A 10,405-nucleotide genomic window follows, 5' to 3' on the forward strand; every position below is an offset into this window, starting at 1 on the left:
ATTAATGCTGTAGACGCTAAATCAACAGCGTCTACCTACGTTTGGCCATATATCACAGCACAGATTGGTAAAAATAGAGATAATACTCGACTGAATTCATAAAAATCATATATGTTGAATATATTCGCATAAAACAAAAAAGGATTCCAGTCAGTTTTGTGGTGAGTGGTGGAACATCAGAGTCGTGTCTGACTGTGTGGGTGCAGAAAATAAAAAAATAAAAGACTGACTCTGATCCAACATTCAGAAAATCCCACGTCATTGGCATTCATGAGCGCACAGGCAGAGTTTAAGGTAACTCCGTCTGGATTGCAATGTCAGCACACTGTATGCAAATAGGAGCCTGAGCCGGGGGGACAGTTAATGCAAATTAAGCACATTTGCAACACAGCGCCGGACCCACATCTCCTGTTGGCCACTCCACACTTGGAAATGCTCCAGTTCACACTTGGAAACAAAGAGTTCTCCTTTTGGATCGTAGAATATCGTCCGCATTTGTTTCACGCCCAGAACGTTCAGAAGTGTTTTTTCACATCACAGCCTGCAGGCGAGATTAGCTCGTGGTTTCTACTCTGGTTTCAGTTGCTTTTGGCTCTGATTGTCGCTCTGAACTGCCTCTTTCAGTGTTTCTGCCTTTTTATTTTACACATGTCGGCTGTAAACAAAAGTATATCTGATATTTGGCATTAATAACAAACTTTCATTTATTTCTGTCACTGAGTATCGTGCATATTTTCCTGATTTGAATAATAATATTTTTTGTGTGTGTATTTATGAACACAAATAAAATGTTTCACATCATACAAGTCAATGCTAAAAGAAAAAACAGCAATGTTTCAGGTCTGTGTTATTTACCAATCTACGGAGTCCACTGAGAATGTATCGAGTAAATAAACACGAAAATGACAAATGAAGGATGAGCAGTTCAATAAAGAATATCCCTGAAGGTACATTTACATTGTGTATTAATAAATGAAACATGAAACACGATCAATGTCTCACAATAACCCAAAAAATCAATACGACTGTCTCTGAAATGCTCTGCAGCAAACTTGACTATAAAACGCAGCAGTCTTGCTTTGTAGACTCATATAACTCGGACCTTATAGTGGTGTAAGTGATTAATTGTGAAATTTAAATTTAAATCTGGATCTAAAGATGTAAATCTAATAGCAAATACTAAGAATAAGGCCTTTTGTTGAACCAAACAAAGGCTTAACATCATTTTTATTTGCCACTTCAGGTGAAAAATAAACATTTTTAGGGGACATGTCTAGTTACAGTGTAGCTCCGCATTTGCTCTAAACGTTTTGCTGTGTTTTAATAATTTATTGTACATGTGTGGTGTGTCAGCTTAACAACTGCATTGTCATCAAAAATTCATTAGCTCGTCACACCATGCTAACAATACTTAGCTTAAAGTTAGCTAACAGCTGACGGCATATGACGCTTTTCAACGCCAAGAAAAGAACCATCGAGGTACCGGTGCTGTTTTAGAGTCATGTCAGAGCTTTAAGACACATATTTCCCTAACAAGAGTTTAAATAAGTGAACTTATGAGGAGCTAGTCGATGATTTGTTTTGCTAGCAAATCTGTTGACGGCTAGTTAGCGTGCTAGCTCTTGTAAATCCTTCACTTTGGCAATAGGTATTCGCATAAACCGCGGATAAAATAAGTACGATTGAGCCAGTCAAACAACAAATAAGCCTGTGTACATGACGGGTACAATAAATACTTTTCGTTGATAAAAAAAAAACAAAACAGTAACTAGCAATTGACCATGTGAATAACATGACAAGGGAGACGACATTTCCCGTAACACCACACCGGAAACGTCACCACATTACGTACCTTAACATCCGGGTCATTCGTCAAAAGTCTGATGCAAGTTCCAACAGTGTGCTGCAACAAACACAACAACCCCCCAACAGACGGACACACAACCGGGCTACAGCTGATGATCACACAGATGACAACGTGTTGGATGAAGTCCAACACATGGGACAGGAAGAAAAGAGCCAAACAAGCATTTTTAATCACATATTTTAGGAGTTTGTACATCTTATTTGGATAAATCACAAATACCCACTAACTGTTTGGTAAAGTTGAGAACACCGGGCCTCCAAAAATGAAACAGCTGTGACTTAATTGATTTTTTTTCTTCTAAAATAAGCAATAAATAATTCATCATCAATAACAATTAAAGCCACCACACACACACGCCTAACGCCATCTGTGATTTAGAATTTTAATTTAATTATATTTATTTCCATAACTTTTTAATTGTCCTTCAACTTTTGCATTCACAGAGATCACTGCTTTATTTAGTTTCTTGTGCCATCTAGTGGCCGAAGAGAGGAAACAGTGTACTGGTATTACTCTTTAAAAGTGTTGTGATAAAGTCAGTAAATGCAGGTGAATAATAATCGGTGTGTTCAGAATAACAACAAAAGGCCACTTAAAACAAAACAAGATCAATCTGTCTCTGAGAACTCAGGGGTTTAACGATCTGAGTGAATATTCTCTACAGGTATTGATGGATGATGCTGATATTTCTGGCAGCCTGTTGTTTTTTGGTCAAACAATAAGGCCTTTATTCATTTACACAAATGTATACTTGTTGTTTATTCACTTTTACCAGTACTGGTAACAATTTCAATTGTTCAGTCATTCTATTGATTAGAATTTCCACCGTTTGTGCATAAATTTAACAAGTTTTTATCCATAATTTTAGCAAGCAGTTTCCCATTTTTTTATCAATACTTTTAATAGTTCCAAATGATCATCCACATCATTAGCTAGCAATTTTAACTGTGACTCGTACTTCTATTTCAATCTATTTTTCACTAGTAATGATCTATTTCAATCATTTATGCGTCACTTTTGGCCCTTTGTTTTCACAACTTACCCATTATTTTTAATTATCTTTTACTTTTCCTCATCAAACTTGTCTAGGTCCACTGAATTCTTTAAATAAATTGTGTATAATTATTTTTTTCTTGTATGTATCACCCTCTGGCTGCTGCAGAGTTACCACCTGGGACAGTTGGTTGGGAATCACTGACATAAGAAACGTCAGTATGATTCACTCAGTAACTCAGTAAATTCTGCACCCTGGAAATGTTTCACCTCATTTCTGTGTCGGTTGTTGTCTCATGCACACTTACATTTGCCCTCCCGATGGTTGCTAATCTTCAGTGAAAAGGCCTTGACAAGTAAAACTAAAGAAATATGACAAACAAGCCCTTTTAAATGCCACTCGTTTTATTTCATTATAGAAAAACAACATCTTGTCGCAATAAAACTGTCGACTCTCAAAGCACGGGGAGGGTAAATAAATTATTCAATCCATTTACAAACATCGTAACTTTACAATCACAGTGCTCTTTGATGAACTGCATGAGCTGACAGATGATCGGATTCCCTACGTGTTATAAAAACAAGAATTATTGCAGTCGGAAAAATAACAAAGACAACGTTTAGACGGTGAAATGAGCTCATATATACGATTAAAAAAATGCTACAAATTCACTCAGAACAGAGTCGTGGCATAAGAAAGTGTTTAAATGCTGGCAGTCCAAGGTGCTTTAAGTCCAGTGAATGGATGAGTTATTTTTGCTGTTATCAAAAATAAGGCATTTGGTGCATTTCTGTGGGTGAAAAGTGCCTCCGTAGGTGTGAATAAAAGTGCTCAGAGAACAAGAACAAAAGCAGCTGAAGGCCATTTGGTGTCGTGAAAGTTTCTTCATAAAACCTAAGATCCCCCCTCCTCCCAAAAAAACAAAAGAAAGGCCTGAAAACACACCGAACACAACTAAACGTACAATAAAACATATGCTGGCTTGTTTTGGTTTCACCTGAGGAACTGTATGCGTTCAATACTGCAAAATCTCACTGTTTATGATGGAAACATGAGCTAAACACAAAGAGTTGCTTTTTGTCTTCGGTAAACGTATTTCCTGATTGTTGAAGGCAGTCTATCTGGAAGTAGCGACAACATCTTCACATTCTGTATATTTTTTTTTGCATTAAAAATGTTAAAATCGTTGGTCTCTTGCAGTGAAAACCACGTGCAGCAACAGAGAAGCTAAAAAAAGTACCATTTGGCTGTGTAAACTCTTCTATTAAAAAACTAAGGAACTGTTATTGTTGCTGTGTTGGCAGCCTGAAGCGGTTGTACACCATTTGAACTTTGTAATTTCAAACAATATCAGAATTCAAAAGGGTGAAACGTGTATAAATGACATTTTGACGTATAAAACTGGTCTACAATGTCTTATTGGTGACTGGAATTATTGTAAAAACAAGTGCAGAATCTCACCTGAGTAGAAACTCTCTCCAAGACGACAAACAGTTTTACATGTTAATGGATAAAAACACTGCAGACACGTGAGGGAAACCAGCGTTTTCTGCTGTTCTGGTCCCGTTCCGTAAATGTTCATAACTCTTCATGTGTGAATACTGCATCAATTAAAAAAAATCTAAGTCAATTTTCAGAGGTAGAAGTCTAAAAATGTGTCTCCACGTAAATCCACGTTGCGTCGGCTACCACTGCTCCTGTGCCTCTTCAGCTGCTGTCTGATTGTGAGCTCCTCCTCCTCCTCCTCCTCTCGCCTTCTGGTTTCTCCTCCTCAGCTACGGCCCACGGTTGGATCTTCCCGCTGCCGAATATCATGTAGACGAGGGCACCGCTGGCGTTGATCCCTGCAGCGACCCAGAACACATTTCTCCAGCCCTCCAGGGTGTGCTGACAACCACAGAAGAAGAATGAGTCTGTGTGTCGATCATGATATTCTGACTGTTTCTGGACATGTTGATAAAAGGAAAACTGATACGAAAGTTTGATGTGTTTATCTGAAAGTAATGAAAACTAGAGATCGACCAGTTATCGGATCAGATGTTCAGCATTTTTCAGAATATTACTGGTATTTTTTCTTTATTTCAAACAGATACTTGATAAAATAAATTAGTTTGAAAATGAAATATTTTGGCTCCGTCCAGCCCAGAGCACCATCTGATTGGTCTCACGTCATCAGTGATAGCAAATCCACACTGAAGGATAAATATTGAAAACTTCTCTTTTAATTAAAAATGTAAAACACAAACAAACATCAGAATTGTACCAAACTTTGTGTTGGAGTTTGTGTAATTCAAATTTTGACGCCAGGGTTTTAATTCTTCTCCTTCGTTAATAACAATAATCAGCATCAGCTCTGGAAAAACTAACAAATCAGTCGACCAGTAATGAAAACCTCCTAAAATAAAGGAGGAGAGGACATACCTGTATTATACTAACAAACGTATTAACAGCTTTTGGAATTAAGGAAAAGTCAAAGTCTTTGAGTGTCCACTCAAAATAAATTAAATCCTTCATTTTTTCTGGATATCAATGTACAAATTCAACAAAACTGAAGCTGAGCATTTAGTTAAGTTTCATTTTTAATCCTAAAACGAACCTGGAGCCGATGGACAGAAGCCAAAACAGCTGTTAGGTGATGTCGTCAGCTAAAACCAGTAAAAGAGAGCGATTTTGTTTATGCCAGCAAAGACTGAGCTACAGTCAGTCGAGCCTGAAGAAAATAAATGTATTTTTTCGAGAGTTTTAGTTCAAGAAAAATCAAGTGTGACGCGTGCAGCTGTCTGTGTCCCGAACACGATGGACAATCATCTGGGTTTTGTGGACAAGATGCAAGTAAAATACCAAAAACGCCGCTAAAATAAATTAATGAAAAACACTTCTTAAGCTTCATTTTAGAAGAATTACTGTGTTTTTTTTTGCAGTCAAATCAAACCAATCCAAACTCACCTTTTCAGTAAAGTATCCGGTCACAATCGGCGCCACGACGCCTGGAATGGTCCCGAATGTGTTGGTGATCCCCAGAAGGAATCCTGCGTACCTGCACAAGGAGGAAAGAAAGTTCTTAAAAACATAAAGACGATAAAAGAACTGAGCTCCTCCTGTTTGTTCTGTTACATCGACTCCAGTAGAAACCCTTTTACTGACGGTCTGAGGTTCTGTACGACCTGGACAACGCAGAATCTACAGACGTGCTTCATTAAATGCTATTTTTCATCGTCAGAATCTTTAGTAGAGCTAAAAGAATGAGCTAATCAACCAGCTTCTTCATGGGCTCTGATAATCTGTGTATCACTCAAGTTATTTGGAAAGAAAACTCTGATTTCAGCTTCTCAGAGCGAATCATTTCTTTGAACCGTTTAGTATCTTGAACTGCTGCTCAGACAAAAACGAGACTTTTGTGATTCTGGAAACTGAAATGTTTCACTGCTTTAAATGAATAATGAAAAACGTAAATCAAGATTTTTATAGACGTCTGCATTACTGATTTTGTTCTTTCATACTTTGCAGGATTCTGGTTTTAGAGAGCAGATGTAAACAACTCGTGTGTTGACGCATCTTCTTCTGCTTAGAAGACTGTCGCGACTGGCGTAGAAAGTTCTGGTTGATGTATGAAGAGGTGAATATAAAGATGGATTGTGAGGAAAAATAGAGGTGAGGAATGAAAGATGTTTGAAAAGCAAGGAAAGTGATAAAGGTGATAAAGTACGTTGGCTGGCTTCTTAGTGACACATTTGAACATTCTTACTGTCGAATCAAAAAGCAGTGACCTTAGTTTTTTGTTTTTTCAGTATTGGGTATTCAGCCTAACTCAGGAGTGGGAAAATGAGGGTTAGTCTTACGAAAACTCTCCCAGCCCCGACTCTTTTCAGCCTTATGACCTTTCCAAAGTCAGCTGACCATAGGTTTGTAGGACTGTAGCAGTAGCTGGGCTCTCCTGTATTTAGCTCACGTTTGTTTTTCAGAGAAGGTTTGGGTCAAACAGGGCAAAGCAGGAGGAAGACGTTTACCCTTACTCTCATCTTTTGCGCACACATGAAAGTTTTTTGAATGACAGCTTTTAAGTCCTGAAGAAGGTGAAATTGTGGATTCTGATGATTTTCCTGTTGCATTTCGTTGCATAACTTCACTGCAAATGTAAGTTTCAGCTGGTTTTCCTGGTATTTCTGACAAAACATAAAAATGAGAGCCTTTTTCAATAAACCTGCAGAGTGACGCGGTTTTTATTTTTATTCTAAAGCACACGCTGGTATTGTCAGTAGCTTTATAATCTCAAGAAAACATATAAAATGATCTTACTTCTCCTGTGCCGTTTAATGTAATTCAATGCTTCTGCCTATGATAAAACAGTTTCAACTCAAGCCTGCAAGAATTCTTCTGGTGGTAAAAGTTTGCATCCAAGTTGTCATGAAGCTCGACTATTGTGAACATTTCATTGAGGGGCGTCCAGGTGGAACGCTGCAGATTTGCAGTTATCTTGTTTTGCATACTACACACTATATTTGGACCAGCTGCTGGTATGGCAGGTGGTTTCAAACCCAGTTCTGACGCTGACACCCACCGAGGAGCGATGTCTATCTGGTTGATGTAGACCCCGGGGGCGCTGGTTCCTCCGGCGGTGGTGGAAAGCGTGAGGAAGGTGACGGTGAGGATGTGGCTGCAGCCGGCGTAACCCACGGCGACGAGGAAAGCTGCCGGCAGCATCAGACCTGCAGCGAGACGAGGAGGTGAAGACAGGAGGCAAGCTTTAGGGAACTAGAAATACTGACTCAGTTTGTGTTTTCAAATATTTAGCTGTAAAACCGAATAAGACAGAAAACACACAGTCAGCACAACAGCTAATCTGTTCACCAAGTATAAAACTAAACCACACGGGGGCAGCACCACTCCTCCAAAACTGTACGATGCAGATATTGGTTTTGGTTAAAGGCTCCTTCCACATGAAATCAAGCAAATCTGAATACATGTTCCCACCTAAACCTCTCAGAATCAGCTGTTTAGTTTAGATTCTATGACTTAGAGTCACAGAATCAAGCATCGGTAGGCGTCACGTCTGGAAGGTGATCCTGGGAGCAAATGCAGGTAAAAATGAGACGTTTCATTTCCTTTAACTTGTTGATATGAGCCTTGAAAGTTCACCCAAATGCACTTTGTAAAGTTTTCTCTGGTGAATTATCAGGAAACACATCCAGGGTACACAATGATTGTTTGTATGACTCTGTGTCATAGACATTAAACTGCTGCAATCTGACATCCCATAATACTGACGCTGAAAGTTGGTTATAGAAGAAAGTAGAGCTGAACAAAAATTGTATTTCATTTTTTGTTCTCAGTCTCTCTTGTTGTTTCCTCTCTGCTCTCAGAAACACATCCTGCAGTTCAGCCGAAGATTCTGACTTTTTGTCACCAGACTGTCGCTGACAGTGGGTTCTCAGTTGCACGAGGAGCAAAGAAATGTAGATTATTCAGAAAAACTTAAGGCTATTTGTTCTCAGATTTGGAATAAGACACACAGACTCGTGTAATGTCGATAAAATGCGACACTTTTAAGCTTGTTTTTGGTTATTTTTCTTGGTGGAACCGTTCAACACACGTGATGAAAATCTGACATCTCTGTCTTTATCATTTCGTACTATAATAAATGGTGCATTGATCAAAAAAGAAAAAGAAAAAAGAAAAGACAACATGCCTTTCAAACCCGCTGGCAGCTTTTGGGGTTCAGAGGGTTTAACTGACAGTGACGGTTTTTATTTTAAATTTAATGTGCTGGAAAACTAAACAGACGCCTGTGCTAGAAATTAAGATCTCAGATTCTTTTCACGTCCCAGAATGACTCCTTCAGCCTGCATCATTTAAACATTGAAGTGGTTTTATTTAGCAAACGCACACAGGACGCGAGAGGGGAAGCTGTCTGACCTGTGGTGGTGAAGATCTTTCGTACGACGGTGACGCTGAACACTCTCCTCTCGATCAGAGCGTCCGCAGCGACACCCGACAGCGTGGAGGCCAGCCAGGCGCCGAGGTACGGCAGGGCGGACAGGAACGAGTTCTGATGCAAACAGGAAGAGAGAAAAGTCCAGATGTGTCCTTCTGTAGTCGTACATTCTTCTTTAGAGCACAGTGGTGCTTCAACATCTTTAGAATTTTCTATATTTCTGCGTAAAAAATAACCTAAAACATCACCAGAGAACAAAATTACACAAATGGGACAAAAATACTTAATCGTTCATTAATTGAGGAAAATAATCTAATATTAGACGTCTGACAGCTGTTTTTTTCCTTCTTTAATGGGAGGGTATGAGTACATCTGAGGACGACTGTATAGAAGGTTAATCTTCAAAACGTGTATATCTACAGTCAGGAAATTGTAGGGCTCAGATGCATTTAACTAGTTCTGCAAATCAACACCTTCTTCATTAGTTCATGAGTTAAATATTCAGTTAATAAAATGTCAGATTGGGGTGAAAAAAAGTGTAATTGTGATTCCCCAAAGCCTGAGGTGAGCTGGTCAAACAACACGCATTTAAAATGTTTTCATTTCACTCTTTAAAACTGAGAAAAGCAGCAAATTGTCCCATTTGAGAAGCTGCAGTTAAACATAAACTGAAATCCAAACCAAAGCTCCTAAACCGATGCCGGTGCTCTGACAGCGTTCGCATGAAACAGAAGAACAGAATGAAGGCTCACCGACTGCAGGTCAAAGTGCAGGATGGTGTCCATGTACGTGGGCAGGGAGGTGAGCAGGGTGTAGTAGGACCAGTTTGAACACATCTGGGTGACGATTATGGTCCACAGAGGGACGGACAGCAGCATGGACAGCACGGGGACGGACCAGCCGTGACCTGTGCCCTGAAATCGCAGAAAAACTTCACAAAAGCTGCACAGAATCCACTGCACAATACCTATTTAGCAAAGAACTGCTGAGTTTAGGATATAGGAGAATAAAAACAAACGTGTTAGCAGCAGTGCTGGATCACGGAGACTGTCTGAGTATAAACAGACAGAAAGTGAGAAAGGAGCGAAAACACTGAAGGAAATGGAAAACAGGAAGTCTGATAAGGGAACTGCAGCAGGACACTGTGGCCAAGAGCTGCTCAAAGGGAATCTAAAGGAAACTTTGGATTTGTTGGGTTTCTCTGTACAACTGATGATGTGAAGCGCATTGAATGTTGTGAATTGGTGCTGAATCAAACTGAAGATTAATGGATCATTCCTTCTCAAACCATCAGATTTTTAGATCTGCTCAGCTGCCTGAAACGCTTAAAGCATAAAATAGAGATATTTGTGAAATTTTAATTTCAATTTATCTACTAATATTTTTGCTTTTGTGGTACAACTTGACATGTCTGCTCAATCAGTTATGAAGCATTTTGTATTTAAAGTATTCTCTATGCTTAGTGTTGTATTCCTGTGACCTGTAGCTACAAGTGGTTCAGAAAATATCACTAGTTGACTTCTGCATCATCATTTTTTTGTTAACGTGCTCAAAAATGGGACTTTTAATGACGACTTCAGTTTTTTTTAATATATATTTCTACTCACCCATA

General features: G+C 39.0%; 1 protein-coding gene across 1 annotated transcript in view; it reads right to left on the minus strand.

Moving 5' to 3' along the window:
• Positions 1-3,247: 3,247 nt before the first annotated feature.
• Positions 3,248-10,405, minus strand: part of LOC103365447 (sialin) — an 18,123-nt gene continuing 10,965 nt past the window's right edge. Inside the window, exons 7-11 of the mRNA XM_008292883.1 lie at positions 9,546-9,707; positions 8,775-8,907; positions 7,420-7,567; positions 5,808-5,898; positions 3,248-4,748 (exon numbers count right to left, since the gene is read on the minus strand). Of these exons, the coding sequence (XP_008291105.1) occupies positions 4,569-4,748; positions 5,808-5,898; positions 7,420-7,567; positions 8,775-8,907; positions 9,546-9,707 (714 nt within the window). The 3' untranslated portion in view covers positions 3,248-4,568. The remainder of the gene's footprint in view (positions 4,749-5,807; positions 5,899-7,419; positions 7,568-8,774; positions 8,908-9,545; positions 9,708-10,405) is intronic.

This window comes from Stegastes partitus, unplaced genomic scaffold (genome assembly GCF_000690725.1).
Source record: "Stegastes partitus isolate 25-593 unplaced genomic scaffold, Stegastes_partitus-1.0.2 Scaffold841, whole genome shotgun sequence".
Taxonomy (NCBI): domain Eukaryota; kingdom Metazoa; phylum Chordata; class Actinopteri; family Pomacentridae; genus Stegastes; species Stegastes partitus.